The sequence below is a fragment of the Vidua chalybeata genome, chromosome 17 (genome assembly GCF_026979565.1).
Source record: "Vidua chalybeata isolate OUT-0048 chromosome 17, bVidCha1 merged haplotype, whole genome shotgun sequence".
Lineage (NCBI taxonomy): Eukaryota > Metazoa > Chordata > Aves > Passeriformes > Viduidae > Vidua > Vidua chalybeata.
In genome coordinates this window covers 11,327,393-11,345,235 of record NC_071546.1, presented here as the reverse complement: position 1 = coordinate 11,345,235, position 17,843 = coordinate 11,327,393, and the positions used below count along the sequence as shown (strand labels likewise).

General features: G+C 41.9%; 1 protein-coding gene across 2 annotated transcripts in view; it reads left to right on the top strand.

The window, feature by feature from the left end:
* Positions 1-313: 313 nt before the first annotated feature.
* PHACTR3 (phosphatase and actin regulator 3) overlaps positions 314-17,843 on the top strand; it is a 100,184-nt gene continuing 82,654 nt past the window's right edge. Inside the window, exon 1 of one of the 2 annotated variants that reach the window (XM_053958680.1) lies at positions 314-655. In XM_053958680.1, coding sequence (XP_053814655.1) covers positions 553-655 — 103 coding nt within the window. In that variant the 5' untranslated portion in view covers positions 314-552. The remainder of the gene's footprint in view (positions 656-17,843) is intronic. The other variant, XM_053958681.1, reaches the window with a different exon arrangement.

The window sequence follows — 17,843 nt, the reverse complement described above, 5'->3', positions numbered from 1 at the left end:
GGACACGGGCGGGTCCCGCACAGCGAGGGCGGTGCGGCCCGTGACGCGCTCGGGCGGGGCGGACCCCGCGCACCTGCGGAGCCCCCGCCTTTGTGCAGTGCAGGTGCGGCGCCCACCCCACCCGCCGTGACGTCAGGCGGGCGCTCGCGGGGCACCATGGGAGAATCCCAATGTTTTCCAACGGATGCGCTCAGCAGCTCGGCGGCTTGAGGCGACTCCGGCAGCGGCGCTCGGGGGGGCGTCCCGGGAGGGGGCGGCGGCGGCGGGGGGCCGGGCCGGCGGCCCGCGCCCCGGCTCTTCCCCACCCCGCCAGGCGGCATGGCCCACCCCCCTGAGGCGCCCGGAGCTGCCCCCTGAGCGCCCGGAGCCGGCGGAGCGCCGCGCCGCAGCCCTGCCGACGGCGCCGGGGAAGATGCTGCCGCGGCTGGTCCTGCCCGGCTGACGCCCCGCCGCCGCCGCCGCCGCACCCCCGTCCCCATTGTCCCCCGGCCGCCTCCGGCTCCATGAGCGCCTCCTCCTCCCTCCTCCTCTGAGCTTCCCGCCCTCCACCTCATGGCTGCATCGGAAGAAGGGACCGGCTGCTTTCTCCCGCGAGGCAGGTCGCAGAGTGACCCCAGCATCCTCACCGACCCCGCGGGTCCCGGGGAGCACCCAGGTAACCACCCCGCTCTCGCCGGGAGCATCCGCCAGTTTGTAAGGGAGCCCGTCCGCCACGGGCGGGCGGGAATTGGGAACATATTTCCTGCGGTAAGTGCTGAAATGGTGCAGCGGCTGAGCTCCACACGGGATCGGAGCGAGCGCGTCCCGCGGCTTTGGCGCGCCGGGCGAGTGCGGGGGGCGCGGCCGGCGGCGCGTCCCGGCCGGGGCTCCCGGGGCCGCCGGCAGCGCTCGACCCCCGCTCCCGCGGAGCTCACTGATGACTTTGTGGGGAGGGGGACATGAGCGCTAATAAAGCAGGCTGTTTGCATGGGATCGCCATGGAGACAAGGGAAGCAGAGTCATAATTAAACGCTTTCTGCCCACAAGAAGGTAATTTTCACTTCATAGGGAGAAGCGTAATCTCGTAATGAAGTGTGGGCACAGAGGGTGGTGCTGAGGGGACACAGCCCAGTCGTTAGTGTATAAATAGAATATTGTGATTAGATTTTTTTTTTTTTTTAACAATGGCTAATGGTCTTTTCATCTTCACTTTGAGGAATAATTCTAAATGTCTGTTGGTGGTGACTCAGGAATTTCAGATTGTCAGAATCTAAGCAGTGTTGAGACCTTTAAAACAAAAAAAGAAACAAATAGCTACATCACTTTGATGTGATGTGATTGCACGGAAAGGCACAACAACAAGCTGGAAGCAAAGGGTAAAAGCCAGTTTACTCTCAGTTTCCCTGAATAGATGGTGGTCACACAAGAGCTGTCAGGTTTCTTTATGAGAAAAGAAGTAATCAAAACAGCGTAAAGACAATGAATGGTGTTGATCATCACTACCCACTACTGATTCCTAAGCCTAGAAACGGGTTTAGGTTTTGGGTCAGGCACTATCAGCCTGCAGGAGACAGTCCCTGGATGCAATTTCGGATTGAACTTTGCTCCCCTTTCTCAGATTACTGAGTAAATAAAATATTCCAAGCTCTATTCATACACCTGCTATATTGCTTCTTTCTGAGCCAATGAGGATATTAATATTTGTATCTAATTTAAGTTCTTCTATTTATTTGCCTTATCAAACAACTGTGAGCACACTGGTCTGGAGTGAAATACAAATTGAATTAAGGCAAACAGTGGATGATTTATCCCTGATTACCAACTGTTCCGACACCCTAAGTGAAGGGAACAAAGGACTCTTCTAACATGAACTGCTCGACTCACTCCCAAAGGGGCAATCTTGACTGAAAGAGGAATGTATGTTTCTGCCATTTGATTTCTGGAAGCAGAAGTGACTAATGAAAGGAAGGCGTGTGCAACCTCAGTTTTAATTCCTCTAGATTGCTTTCTGCTAATTAATTCTTTTGGCCTTTGTGAGATACACAACAAAGAAAGTACACAACATGTCCGACAAATAGACAAAGATATAAACATTATTGTGCTTTTTGTTAGGACAAGGAACTGTCAATACCAAGGAGCATATTTTCCCCTAATACAGACTCCATCAGATAAACCAGTGTCCCATTGCATGGCAGAAGCTCCACTAAAATGCAAGAGAAGGTGCCTTGTATGTTTTCTGTTATTCATGCAATATGTGGAGAGAAACAAAAGGTGTTAAATACATATGTTTTTTGTCCAGGAAGGTATGAACAGTCAGTGGTAGGATTAGTATGCTTGGTAAGATTTTCAGGTTTTAAATTTGTTCATCAGATAGTATTGAACATCTATATGCTTCCAGATGATAATAAAATGAACCTAAATTGCTTAATTTAGATAAAATTTTACCCTACAGTGTTGTGAGCAATCATTATGAGCAATTTTAGACATTTGTCTGCTTAAAAATCTGGAATACAATTTATATTATTTTAAGAGTTATGAATGCTAGATGATGTAATTGCAGTTTATATTATTTTACTGTCCTGGAAAATAATTTTATCATTATTATTATACCAACATAATTATCTATGGACTCTAAGTCAAAAGACAGTTTTAGGAGTGGGAAATGATATGTCCAAAGTTTGTGTTTACATCCCAACTCTGCTCGCAGACAAACCATGTAGAGAAATGTGAACATGTAAGATTCTTCCTTAATCTAAAAATTAAATTAATGTTATTAACATTTAAGTTACATGTTTAAATTACAGACAAACAGACCAAAATGATACCAAAATATGAGTATAACAGGATGTAGGATCCCTACAAAAACCATTCCTACTTTTACCTGGCCTTTGAGTGATGCCATATCCCATCTTGTTTTGGAACAGTTTCTTGGCTGTATGACGTGGTCAGGGATTATTCTACACCAACTCATTTGGCTGTGCCTACTGACGAAAGGATATTGGGGTAGGAAATGTGGGAATAGATGAAGGCAGCCTAGACTCTCAAAAATTTCCTAGTGTTTTTTTGGTTTAAAGACATATTTATATTTATCCTCTTGACCTGCACAATTACAGGATTTTTTGGTTTAGCCCAGCTTTATGCAGGAAGTTTCAGTGCCATAGCTGAGAGTGTAGAGCTGGCAGCATAAAGATTTTCATGTATTTCCCTAAGGAAATCCTGTGATGCAAAGCTTCATTTCCCTTTCCCTCCTGAAACACCAGTTTAACCAGTAGACCTGACCCATCCCAGCGGGGTTTGAGCCTTGCTGGCTGTCTCAGCATCTGCTCTCACTGGACCAAATCATCTCTTTTTATCTGACCCTGAGCAGTGTGAGCATCAGATCCGAGGAACTCGGGATGAGCACGCTGCAGATGCAGATGTTGGTTCACCTTCCCAGTGCTTCATTTGCAATTTTTTTGATGAACTGTTGCTTGGGTGAAATGTCAAAAGGGAGTTTCCCCACGTGAGAGCAGAGCTGAGGTTTGTTTGTTTGTGAGGTTTTTGTTGTGTTTTGTTCATTTTTAAAGAGGACTCTGTTTTCATCCAGCAAGAGCACGGGATAACTCAGTAACTGTCTACGTTCAAGTAGCCTTAGATGCTGATTTTTGAGAAGTCCTGCACACTCACAGTCCTGACTAATGCCAGCAAAAGCTGCAATTATTCCAAGCCTTGAACAATAAAGGCTTCGTGATAAAGCCTCTTATTTAGTATGCTTTTCCTCACAAAGCATTCACTGTAGAAATGAAAAACTATTTTATAACCTTGATTTAGAAGAGCTGTAATCTTTACAGACTACAGTGAATTTTATCACATGTAAAAAACTTAGAAAATTACCACATGCCACTACGATCTTACAAAATATTCCTACAATAAGTCAGATAAACAAGATGTTCAGCAAACTAGACTAAGGACACAGTTAATAGCTATTCCAAAACAGAGATACAAATTCACTGATTTAGATCCTTCATGTGCAACTTCAATTAAAACAGCAGCTCCTCACAGTGATCAGTAAAGATGTCATGGTCTAAGAAGAAAAGATGGACTTTAGTTCAGGCTCTGCTGACAAAAAGATGATTTTCTCCAGCATTTAAATAGTGCATAGAGGGCCTATTGGTAATGCAGAGAATACTGGAAATAGTATAAGAAAGATAAGAAGGAATAAGTGTATTTCTGCTTTAATTGGATCAGTTATTTACTTCCTCCTTTAAGATAAAATCATGCATTTCAGCCAGTATTTAAGACTATTTTATGGCCACTGAGCAGTATTTTATGAGAATTACTGTAGTACAACAAACACTGGGCTTCGTGTTTGAGTCTGTTTAAGTTCATTGTCACACTGAGTGAGCAAGCCTTGAAAAAGGAGGATGTCCTTAGTTTGGGAAACAGACATCAAAATACTCATGTCTTGCTTAACTGTAGACTGTCTCTAGCCCAGGCTGCTGTTAAGAAAGTGAATTTCATCTCATTCATAGAATCATGGAATGATTTGGGTTGGAAGGGCCCTTACAGATCATCTGCCAGCTCACTGCCACAGGCATGGCACCTTCCTAACCTGGTTAGGTCAGGTTGCCCCAAGCCCCATCCAACCTGGCCGTGAACACTTCCAGGGATGTCAAGAATCTCCTTATCTTACATGGCTTTCCCCTCCTCCACCTTTCCAGATAAGGATCAAGACAGAAAGGAGAGTCTAAAGAGAACAGATTTCAGTATCACCATCTAATTGAGAGACAGTTGCAGGAAGCCAAAATATTGCTCTCATTATATCCTTCCAGCAGTCACAGGGCAGAGGGAAGATTGACAATCTCATTTGATTTGTATCAAAAAAGGGAGGGGTGCACAGACTGGAGAAGAACGCACCATGTCAAAACTCTGTGTTACTTGAGGAGATACAGACAACCATGACAATGTGTGAAAATGTCACCCCCTCCCCCCTTTAATTTTGGGATAATCCATTTGAATTTGTAGAAGTACATATTGATGCCATCACGTTTTGCTCTCTGTGCTGCTGCCTTTCCTTCCTGGCACCACACAATTAAAGAAAATCTTCAGGATGGGCATTACTGAGCTCTCCAGCAGACCTTGCCAGTGGTCCACCATGTGTTCCTTGTCCTCCAGTGAAGGATCTGTGTTGAAGCAGGGAGCTGTTGTGCTGCAGGCAGTGGTGTTAGATGTTGTTAGCAGCTCTGTCATCATAATTTCTTACTGCCTGGTGAAGGGGGGCTCCTCAGCCTCTCCTCTGGTTTGGTGTGCTTCAAGACCTGACAAGTTAAAGCTACTGCAGAGTAGCTGTTCCAGGGATACATGATTATGTCTTCACCAGACACTAATTCCCTTTTTATTTCTGTTGATACCATGTGTCATCAACAGCACTGTGCTCTGGGTTAACTCCAGGGGAGAACAACTGCATAACACTTAAAAGGTCCTCCATCACTGGTTCTAGTTTTCATAATTCAAAAGTTCTGTAGCAGGCAGCATTCTTGTAAGTATTCTTCTAGGATGCTAAGAAGAGATGCTGAGATGGGAATTGAAGTGTTATGTTCCTTTTGCATCATCTTTCTTTGGGCTGGAGGCTGACCTGAAGCCCAGCAGGGCCTCCCAGGCAGTGTGAGGAAGGACATCAGCCGTCCAAGTAATGGCCCGGGAAAGTCATGATGCAATAAACAGCAGGTGCAGGAATACTCTCTGATATGGTTTTTTCTTTCTTGTGTTCTGTTTTGGAGCTGTAACCTCCCCTGGATGGACTGTGCCACTCCATATCTGTCACTGTCTTCTCTTAATGTTTTTGGGTTGATTTAGCTTCTAAAGATTTTATTTGACTCCTGTTTCTGCTGTATTTGTTCCTTGGACAAGTTTGCTCAGTCTGAGTCTCGAGCAGTGCTAGGGAGTCTGTGAGCCACTGGGAAGCTGTGTTGTCCCCTTAACCAGGACACTGGTCACCTCAGAGATGTTGGAAGCTACTTCCAGGGGATGTTTGGAAACTCAAAAGCAGATGGAAAGTAAAGTGTGGTAGGTTTGGGCTGCAGGTGCTGGCAGGGAGCAAAGGGAAGGCAAAGACAAACAGGAATTCAGCTGGAGTGCACACAGATTGGTGCCAGCTCTCTGAATTCTGCTTGAGTCATTCTTGTTGCAAATCTATTCATGCCAGGCCCATAATTCAGAAAATCTTCTAAATGTGTGCTTAACTTCCAACATGTGCTTAAGATGGAAGGAAATTGATGGCAGAGGGAGGGCAGAGAGATGCTGTGGGTGCCCTGCCTGTCAGCTGGGCTGCTGCTCCATCCTTCTGCAGTCGTTTACATCACCACAACTTAAATCAGGGACTTAAAGGCTTGTCTTTAGTCGCTGCATGAATTTTCAAATTTGATCCTCATGCTTGAGCCAGGACACCTTTAAAAAGTTGTTTGGGTTTTGTTTTGTTTTGTTTTTTTTGTTTCCATTTCATCTTTATCAATAAGTCTGCTCTGTAAACAGAGTTTGTTTCACCTACATCATATTTCTTCTGAAACAGAATTTTACCAGGTCTCCTACATCCATTCCTTTATTAATTTATGGACAAAATTATCTAATCAGTGCTTTTGCTCCAGTTTATAATTGAACCCTGTGTTTTGTTTATATGAAACTTAGTGGTACTCTCTCACTCAGAAGTTCCTATTCGTAACCAAAGGGCTCCCTGCAGAAAGTTACCATTCCACACCTAATGGGGGCTGTACTCAGGAATACTCAGTAGTGACTGGAAACATGCAGACAGTTAATATCCCATTTTCCTTTCAAATGAAATCCAAATTGAATCCTATAAAGCTTCCCAAAACATTTGCTATTTGTGTGAATGTAGAGTTAAGAGTTTTTTCTGACACAGCATCTGAAAAATCATCACCATATTACCAAGTAATAATAGTAATGGGAATTATATTTTAAGAAATGCTCCACTGTGCTTTTGAGAACGCCTTTTTGTTTCTTATCAAATTCCAGTTCTTTCTTGGTTGGATCTGACTGGACCCCAAGTCCCTGTGATGCAGAGAAACTCCAGTGGAAGTACAGATGTCCCTTTTTCCTGTGTCCTGCAGCAGAGAATCTCCTCTTTCCCCAGCAGCCCTTGTCCCTGGCACATGACTCATCTCCCCCATGGCAGCCCTGCTCCAGCATTTTCCAGGAGGGAAGAAGGATCTCTCCATCTCTGGAGGATGGGCACAGTGTGCTGGGGAAGCTGCAGAGGTGGCACTTCCTGGGCGTGGATTCTCCTGCTCCAAATGCATAATTTTGGTCCTGCACATATAATTTGTGTCAGTGCTGGGCTATCATTACATTGCTCAACATGATGCACACTTAACACAAACTGCTTTTTGCAGTTGCCTGAGTGTTTTACTTAAACTGATACTCAGTTTATTTTAGGAATCAAGAGCTTGGTGAAGTTATGTTTTTAATGCTACTTTTGCAAGAATTAAATGAGGTCAGTTAATAAGTATGCTATTCATGCTGAGGCTTTTCCAGGGTTTGAGTTTTCCCAGTGTTTGGAGATTTGTATTTAGCCAAACTTTAGAGTTCTGTAAAGGAAATACAGAGCTTTAATGGGGAAAAAAGTGTTTTAAAGTTGTCTTTTCTTCTAAATCCCAAGTTGGCAGGTAGTCTGAATGTTGCTGAAAAGACACTTAAACTGTTAAAACCTCTTTATCTAAGAAGTGGAAATACTGATTATACACCATCAAAATCTAGACTGGATTTATGAGAGTGAGGTCATCATATTGGAAATACCTGGTAGTTTTTTGTGTTTGTCTTTGTCTTTTTAATTCAGGCTTTCTTTTTTATGTTTACCTTTGCCTCTTTAATTCACACTTCCTTTTAAAACAAAAGTAAACCCCAGATTTGATTGCATACCTTAAGTAGAAGAACTCAGACCTAATTTACACACCTAATAACTTGTGCACACAAGTAGTTGCTTCTCTGTGCAAATAAGAAAAACTCGTGTCTGTTAAATAATAAAAGATCTTCACACTTGAGCTATGAATGAAGATGGTTTAAGATTATTCATTCAGTTAATGTTTGCACCACACTTTGAGAATGGAAGAGTTATATAATGCCGGGAGTCATGTTTATCTGGAAATGTGACTATATTTTAGTGAGTAGTTAAGTAACAGTGTTAATTTTTCCCCAAAATCTTTAGTTTGGGACTTCTCTTTCAGGACTGCCCAAGTTGTGCTGTAATGAATGAGCTGCATAATTTATTTATTTATAAAATGGGTTTTTCAAACCAAGTGTATGGCTTTGTATTTTTAAAATGTAATATGCAGAATTAATTGCCCTTGCTTCTCTAAGCAGGTCAAGTCTATAAATACCAAGAGTAAGTAAAACTAAATATGATACCTTGATTTTTCTTCAAAATGTAGCCAGTTTGGATGCTAATACAATGGATTCTTTGTGCCCATTAAATCCCATGTCTTTCTTTGAAATTCAAGTTGATTTATGGCCTAACATATACACAATTTATACATGCCGCAGAGAGAGCCTCATACAGCGACTTGAGGCAGGTCAATAGCTCCGTGCTTGAGCCTGCATAAATATTTCAGTGAGATGATCCGAATCAAAGGGGATCTTATCTTGCTTTCTGTACTACACTGATATTCTGGGTCAGCAGTGTGGACCTGTGGTTTCAGCTGAAGGAAGGCTTGTCCTTATGCATAAAGCACTTCAGAATTGTTCATATAATGAAGAGACAGTTTGTGTGTTAATTTCCTTAATCTAATTTTTTTTTTTAACATCCTCAAACTGTTCAGCTGCTGCATAACCAGCAAGTGGACATAGGTCACTGCATTACATCAAACCAGTGAAGCCTTCACTGTTTTCTGAGGGCTGCTCCATCCCTCAGGCCACACAGCCTTCCCCGTGCCTTGTCCTTATTGATCTGCTGGGAATGGCTGTCACTTTTCATTCAGTTGCTCTCAGAACTCTGCATCTCATCTCTCAACTAAACGGGCTGCACCAAGACTTGGGTTTTTATCCTCAAAAGAACGTAAGAAATTCTGCCCTGGGTCGGGACTGAGGTGTGTCCAGCCTAGGACAGTGTTCTTGATGGGGGCTGGAAGCTTGGGACAGGCTGGGAGCAAAGGGAAGGGTGGCTGAAGGAGCACACGCAAATTCCACATGAAATCATCAGGGTCAGTCTCCTGTGCTGCCTTCAAATAACAGCCACAGGGGTTGATGCTTTGGGCAGCTTTGCTCAGCATCTCGAACCAGTCCTGCTATCTTGGGGAGCTCAGACAGAACCTGAGTGGAAATCAGCCTCTGAGAGAGTTTCTTGGCTCCTGCAAGTTCACTTGTAATTGTTCCATCATGAATGAGATGGATCTGTGTGGAATATTTAAATAGAGAGAACGTGATAGTGTATGCAACACTGATTTAATTGGGTTTCTCTGAAGTTTATGCTTTGCAGATGGAACTTCTGTAATTTTGTAAGCTCTGCATTTAGGATAGAAGAAAAAAAATGTATTTTTTTAAAATTGTAACAGACTGTAGACTGGGTAGCAGCTTTGTGGGATTGCAGAGGTTTGAAGGAGAAAAACATTCTATTTTCAGATACAGCACTTCAAGTTAACTTCAGATTAAATGTTTCCTTCCATGACAGTTGCTCATTTGACTTTGCTCCATGTTACAGTGCCTAGAAGGAGAGAATATGTACTCATATTAGACTACCAACTATGCAGAGAAAGCTCTAGAAAAAAGAAAATGGAGTCTTGGACTCATACAGATTCTCCACTTGTCCAACATAAGTTTTAAATGCCTTTTTTCTTGTTTAGCTCAAGAAAATAAATGGAAAAATCAGAACTGAGATAAACTGTGAGTATCACTTCAGATTTCACAGGAGATACTTAACTGCAGAGAACTTAATAACACATCTTCCTGCAAGTGAGGAACAGAAGTGAGCTCCTGCCCCCTGGGAATCCCCTGCATTTAGGAACAAAACAGAGGTTCCTGAGAATGTGCTATTTTACTGTAAACTCCTGATACCAATTCAGGATGGAATGGCGTGACACAAAAACTGTTTATCCTCACTAAACCCTTGATTCTCTTTGATCTGTAGTGGGAGCAAATATCAGCCACTGCCCCAGGCTGGTGCCTTGAACCCTTGCAGCAGTGGTGAACTTAACAGATGACATGATCAGATGTGGATTTTCTTAAGGCAAACATAGGGAATGTGAACTACAGCTGTCAAGATGGATAGCAGAGAGAGTTCTTAGTGTTATGGTGTACATTCACTGCTGCAATTCAACCAGAAGAATAAACTGAAAGGAAGCCAAGTAAAAGATAATTTTAACATGTAGGAGTACAAAGGAGCGTCCTTCAAAAATCCAGAATATTGTGCATGAATGAAAATGTTTTAAGAAGGAACCCTAACTAATGGAAATTTATCCTGTGTCTCTCTTTTTAGTCCAAGGAGCTATCACTGAAGGCAGCACAGGCTGGCCTGGAACACTGGCATTCCTTCTGTCTCACTGGGTTGGTGCTTCCTTACATTCTCTTGTTCTCATGTGACAGGGTAGAGCTTGTTGCAACTCTTTTTACTTCCCAGTCTGTTTTCTCTACAGTTTTTTGACTTTTCTGCCATCCAGTCTGAGTTCATTCTAGTAGCTAGCTCTCCTGCCTTAGCAAATTCAGCAGCTCCAGTTCCAGAGGCCTTTCTCCCAAACAATTCTTGTGGAAATAGACTGGGGGTTACTGCTGTAACAGCAGAGAAGCCAACAAAGCCTGCCTCCCTCCAGATCCAGCATTTTCAGTCCTCAGTGTGATCTTAAACTGCTAAAAATCCTATTTGTGACTGAGGTCTTCAGATTGGCTCCTCTGTTGTCTAATGAAGAGTCAGACTGGGTGAAGTGAACCTTCTTCCCTTAAGGGCCTCACAGCAGCAGCTCTCCTGTGGTGCTTTGGTGTGGAACCAAACCTGACCTCACACCCAGGCTCTGCCTACAGGCAGCACTTTCCAGGGTCACTGGTGTCATTTTTCATCAACTCCATCCTTGGCTGAATGTTGCCAGTGAGCTCCAAAGTCAGTGTGGGTGGCAGGAGATGAAGGGGTTAAACAACCCCGGAGCAAAAAACCAGGAGAAGCTGTTTTCAATAACTTGTTCCATTTATATTTTTATATTTTTATATTCTCACTCTTGCTCTCACAACACAACTTCTAGGCTTTATTCCAACATGTCAAGGGTCTCTAGTTCTACCCACCTTTTCTAAAAAAGCTGCACTATGACCTGGGGCATTATTCATCTCTCTTGTTTGGGAGATGATATTTTATATAATCAGCTATTTTGAGTCCTGCACCTGCAGAAAATCAATTCTGCTTTGCACCCTGGATTTTAATATTCGTTGATTCACCTTTTTTTTAAAGGATTTGATACATATTTTGCAATAACTTTTTAAAAAATCCAACAGTAAAAAAACCCCAACCTCTCCAACCCAAACACTTGGCACTGCCATGAGCTTATGAATTTTCAGATCATGATTTGCTTGGCTGCTCTAATGAAATAATTATAAAAGAGTTAAATTACTGAATATACTTTCAGTGGCTTAGAGATCATAAAATACCAGCAGGGAAATAAACCCAAACTTTCTGAATAGAAAGTATGGGATGATGTTTTCCCTCTATCCAAAAGGACAGATCTCTTAGAAGAAGGATACAAGTCATATACATTTTAAAATTTATTTTCTCATTCTATTAAAAGAAATGGAAAGCTAATTCTGGTAGGTTTCATTAATTAGTTTTTAATTCAAATTCCCCTCCCTCTCTCAAGAAATCCCCCTGCAATTTGCCAGCAGAGCATTGCAGAAATCTTTTTTCAATTTTGGTAGCTGCTGTAAAGTTGTCTGGGAACAAAATCTACTTTTCAACAGATTAATCTAAATGTACATGTCCAAGTAGGGATAAAGTGGCAGTAGCTTGAAAACTAACTTTCATTTTAAGTAGTTTTTTGAAGAAAGAGGAGAATTTTGGGTATTACATCATGTTTTTTCAGAAATACTAATTTTTTAAACACAAGGAAACTTCTTTTTCCTGCTTTACAATAATAATCTGATTTTTAATCAGATACTGTCTGTTAAAATGAAATCACAGAAACTTAGAAATATCTTTTCTGACAGAAAGGGACAAGACTAAGCATTTCAGAGCCGACGGGAATCGCTCAGTTTAGAGATTTTGTTGTTATAGATCATAATATTCTCATAATGCAAGAGAGATTACAGAAATATGGCATAGTCTTATTTTGTCTGACATTGTAAAGAAAGAAAGACTTAAAGGATTAGTCTTGGTAACTTAGCTGTTCCTTTGCAACGTGTTGTGATATAATAGGAAATAATGCAGCGCAGATCCTGAACATGAAATAAAGCCTCTGGTCAGAATCTCGTTAATGCCAGGAATGATTTAAAGCCAGCCAACAGCCCCAGTTTTCTGTCCCAGAAATGACAACACAAGATGTGACGCCTCTTACTCTAATGCTGCATAAGGGCACATCATGCAAGTGATTAAGATACGATTCAACACGACTAATTCCTCAAGACTCACTTCTCTTCATTGTTAGGAACCCAAGGAGAGCACAAGAGAGCTGGGTTCGATTTCAGATGGAAGCTGCTACTCTGACAAGGAATCAGACTCCTTCCTTCTCCAGTGTCTGGGGAGAGAGCTGGGCCAGGGAGGCAAAGTTAAATGTCTTTCACTCAAGTAAGCTGAGCACCTAATTTACACATTCATGGGGCACAAAGCATCACTCACTGTGCTAACAAATCACCGTAATGAGGTATTTGCACACCCACACACATTTATACTCATGCTGTTGCTCAGCTTGCACCTGCAGTGGTGGTGAATAGATGTGTAATTACATCTTGAGCTGTTGAAAGCAGGGCTGCAGGCACGATCTGTATAGCTGGAGTAAGTGGCTGCCTTTTCCCTTCACTTTGCTGTGGTCGGCAGCTTTTTGGAAACTGTTTCACCACATCAGTCCTGCTTTTCTGTTACAACAGCTCTGAGAAGCTTTTCCAAGGAGCCCTACAGGTGTTTGCTTTGAGTCATTAACATGTTGGGTGACTGCTCCAAGGACTCATGTCTCTTGCAGCATCAGAGCACTGTGAGTCCCTCGGCTGATAACACTGGCACACTCTGATAAGCTCAGAGCAAGGACAAGGGCTAGAGAGCCAAAGTTCAGACGTGCTCAGGTCTTGCAAATAAAGAATTTGTGAAGAAATGGTCAAAAAGCTGGTGCTGCAAGATTCTCCTGAGAATAACAACTGTTACATACTGAAATCTGCAAAATTTGTCATGGCAGTGCTCATTTCCTGCCTTACAGCCTCAAGTCAGATCTAACAGTTCCTCAACACCAGAAATCAGAATCCCATCTTCAGGGGGACCACTGAAATGAAGTCCTTCCACTTCATTAAACATCCAAGACATGTTCCAAACTTTAGATTCATGACTGTTGCTGGACATATTTTAATTACACCTTCTAAAGCACAAATTTTTGTTCCCTGATTTCCCTCGGAACGTCCACCTGTGCACAAACTAAAACCATTGCTAGCTCGGATGTTTTACAGCCTCTAGAAAAAGCTCAGAGATTCCACTGCAGGCATTTCACCATTGCAGCAAGCCTGACTGACCCAGAGCTCCTGCTCTCATCTGGTCATTTGGGTGGCTTTCAGAAGCTATGACTTCAAAGTAAAAATAGTGTGTCTGGAATGGTTTTAAGAAACTGTTTTATTTCATCCGTTTTCTGCCCAAAATGCACTCTGCCTTCTGAGATGTGAAGAAGGCTTTATCTGTTCCACTGCCCTCTAAGTTTGCTTCAGGTGAGAGCCTGGTTATTTAGGCTGTTTCCTGTGACAGATGGGTTATTTACAGCAATTGTATCCCAAAGATGTATAAAGTATTATTTTCATAAATTGTTGGCAGCTTTGGGATCCCAAACATCACATGCAAATCAGCAAATTCCAAGTGGCTTAAGCATCAGATTCCAATAACACTGATGTTTGAATAGTAATTATATATAGTTTTAGGGTTTTGTCTGAAATTTAACAGTTTTAATGCATTTTTACTGGGCATTTCACATCTGTGTTTGCTACCACTGACCACCAGTGTGTTGGGCTGAGGATAATGGAAACTCACAATTGCACATCTCAATCAGTGCATCACTGTAAAACTATCTGCACAATTTAAATGCCTGGACACTAAACTGTGATTCCCTTTCAGGTCCTGTGCTATCAAATAATCCATATCCATTGAAAATTGATTTGACATGCATAATCACTGTTTAATTGTCATATCTCCTAAGGAGGCTATTTTATAGAAGTGAAAATAATAGTGTAGGAGAAGTATATGGTTTTCTCTAATAAGCGAGTTATTGTGATTAGCCTGCCCTAATAGCATAATTGCATTCTGGATGTTCTCTCCTCAGCAATAACTCTGGTAATTACAGTCTATGTGTGGTCCAGGTCCTGGCAGGGGGCAAGGGGTTGGGGTTTGGGGATTTGCTGTTGTTGATGTTGATGCTCAAATCTGAATTTTAAAAATATGTGCCGAGATTTTTCTGCACTGCAGCTTTGGTCAAGCTCTAGGATGATCTCCAGGATGAGAGAGAGTAGCTATCAGGTTTTAATTTTTCATTTTTCACCATTGTTGGTGAAAAAAACCCAAAACAATTGCAGCTTTCATTGGTGGAGGGAAGTGAGAAAAGGAGAGGTAAGGAGGTGATGGCAGCTATCACCTGTTTACCTTTGTATTTTGTGTGTTTTCCTGTCAACATATTGTGTGAAAAGCACAACCCAAGGGTGTCTGGATTTCTGATATTTTCTTTCTTCATGGCTCGTGCCACTATAAATCCATCAGGCCTGCAGTCACATCCTCACAGTAGCCTGGAGTGAGCTTACAACCTGGAGCACCAATTCTCCCCTAATATCCATATAGAAGAGGTTGCTCAAACTTCAGTTATATTTAGGACTGGATTTCAGCTGATGCAATACCACTATAAGAGCTCTTTCTCCCAGAAAATGTAGAGCCAAATATTAAAGTATTTAGTCAGGAAAAGAGATGAGAACAAAGCTTTTAGATCCAAGAGGATTTAAGTGTGGAACAGTCCTGGAGGAGTGCTTGGACAAATCTACTCTGATAGTCCTTAAGAAGTGCTACAGAACCATCCTCATTTTCCAATTTTTCCTTACAAAAATTACATTTACAGCTGTAATGTTCCAGTCCTCCTCTCCTTGAAAAAGAAAACCCAACCCCACCCAAAGTTTGGTCACCTAAAAAAAAGAGAAGCCAGGCAATTATGTATGTCTGTAACTAAGTTATTGTTAATGGGTTTATGCATAAAGTGTTCAAATACTCAAATTACAGCATTAAAAAAAGTGTTTAACAGCCCTAGCAGAACAGCCAAGGTTTGACGGGGCCCAAATAACCCATCCTGATGGTGCAGCTGAGTCCTGATGGGAAGAACAATTTCACTGCTGTTGCATGGGGAATTCTTGTTCCATAAACAACAATCTCAGTTCTCCTGGGAATACTGCAGTCACTTCAGGAAATAATACAGCTTGCAACTTGTTAGTTTGTGATATGCACTTTGTTTACTATGCAAGAAGAGATTTAGTGACATGGCTTGGGGTTTGAAACGGGATTTTTCAGCTATTCATAATTTTGAAGCTGATTTAACCATTCACCTGGAATTGTGATGCAGAGCAAGTAATTGCACAAGTTAATGGCAATTACAATAACTAACAGACATAATGAAGTGTTTTGCATATGCACTCATGGGATTTTTGTGCATGCAAATCATTTGTAGATTTTGTACAGTTTCTTCATTGTATGTAAAAGAACTTTTTTATATGTTGTTGCCATGCCTATTTTATTTAGCACAGGATATTAAATTAACATTCAAAGAATTCAAGCACACAGCTACTACCACTGATATGTGTGTTATAATTGACTGACTGCTTAACCAGATTGCATGAATAATGCTTATTTTTTTAATCAAAGCTTGATTCTTACGTGTTTGCCTAGTTCTCTGGTAGATCAAGGGCTGTATTTTTTGCTAGAAATACAAAAATTTTAACTTTGAGAAAATCCCTTTGGGGATTTTCTTGAGAATCTACCAGTGGAAGAGTTGATAGCGCAGAGGCCAGAATTTGCCAGAATGCTCTTCTTCCTTTGGTTTTGTTTCATTACTTTAATGTTTCTTTTTTTTCCCCTTTTTTTTGAGACTGAAAAGGTCATGCTACTACAAGTCATTACGGTTATTCACTTTTACTTGCTCCTAGTTTCTCCACACCCAGTTCCTTTCCAGGTGCCCCAAGAGCAGAGTCCTCCAAGAGCCCAGGCTCCTTGCTTGGTAGAGTAAGGGTTTTTCTTTGTACATCTTTGCTTTTGGAAAATTCTGATGAGATTAGCCTTGAGCTCTCTGCATAACCAATTCCATCATGAAATGGAAAAAAAAGAAATGGGAAAGAATCGCTACATTCAGGGAACCAGCTTGCGCAGGAGGACAATCCAGAAGGCTGTAGCTCTGTCAGTGGAATGGTTTGGCAGTTCTGTAGTGCAGCCCAGACTTCTTCCAGGGAGCAGAATGACTCAGTGCAGAGGAGACAGAGCTAATGATGGCTGAAGAGTCCTAATGATGCGTGTTGTGTACAAACAAAGTACAAATCCATTATATTCTGCTTTCATTTTATTAATTGGTCATTCATTACCCAATGCACTGTCAATTAAGTGGCTCTAAAGAAATTCATGGTATCCTCCTGTTCCTTTTATTCATAATAAATATGTCAGTCTCTGATTAAATGCCTGAGTGGTTAGAACATGTTTAGAGGATATGACATTGTCTACCTCTTCACAGTATGACCCAAGGCTCTGATGACACAATTAAGGCACGCTCCAGCAGACAGACCAGCTCCCCACAGTGAGCTTCCTCAGTGGGCTCGTTCAAAGTCATAAGGGTTATGATTCAACCTAAAATCAGTCCCCAGGAGTGTCTCAATGTACACCCTGCAGGAGAGTCTCAGTGTGCTTATGGCTCAGAACTCACCAAGTCTCAGCCTGTGCTGGAGTGAAGCTCGAAGTGAAACCCAGGAACAGCCACCCAAGCTTGATAAAATCACCAGTTCTTATTTCAGAGCATTTGGAAACAGATAATGTTTAAATTCTGACAAACAAGGTACCAAATAGTCATGTTAGTCTGGGAACACAGTCAAATGGTTCAATCTATTCTAATTTGGATAATTTCTCCTAAAAATTATAGTGGTCTCTCCCATTTAACAAAAATAGGCAGCATCTGTGCAAAGCAAGGTTTGCATAGCCAAGCATATGTTTTGCACACATGCAAATAAACTTAATTAAGAGTTGCACTCAGTCACAGAGTGAATGACATAAGGTATTGGAGTAGGACTGAGCAGTGCCACTTGTGTTTGGCTGCTGAGCACAGACAATACACATTTCAAACACTGCAGAAATAATCTAGCACATCCAAGCTTGTGATGGTGACAGGAAAACTGGGAAATCAAGGGAATATGCAGGTAGAAAATATGGAGGTGTAAATATATTACTCATCAGGAACTATTTGCTCAGCTATAATGGGTGTCATTGCATCTGACTAAATCAGTAAGGGCTGTGAAAGCAAATTTGGGTCACGCTACCACCTTAATTTGTAACTACCAATCTTACTAGGCTTATTGCCTTCTCAACCAGTCAAAAACTTCCAGATTTTTGCCTCCAGTTCCCCAGATGATCTGCAATAATTTTCAGATTGCATTTTATTTAACTGATTCTGACCTGAAACATGAACAGGTTTTTTGTCCTTCTCAAAAAA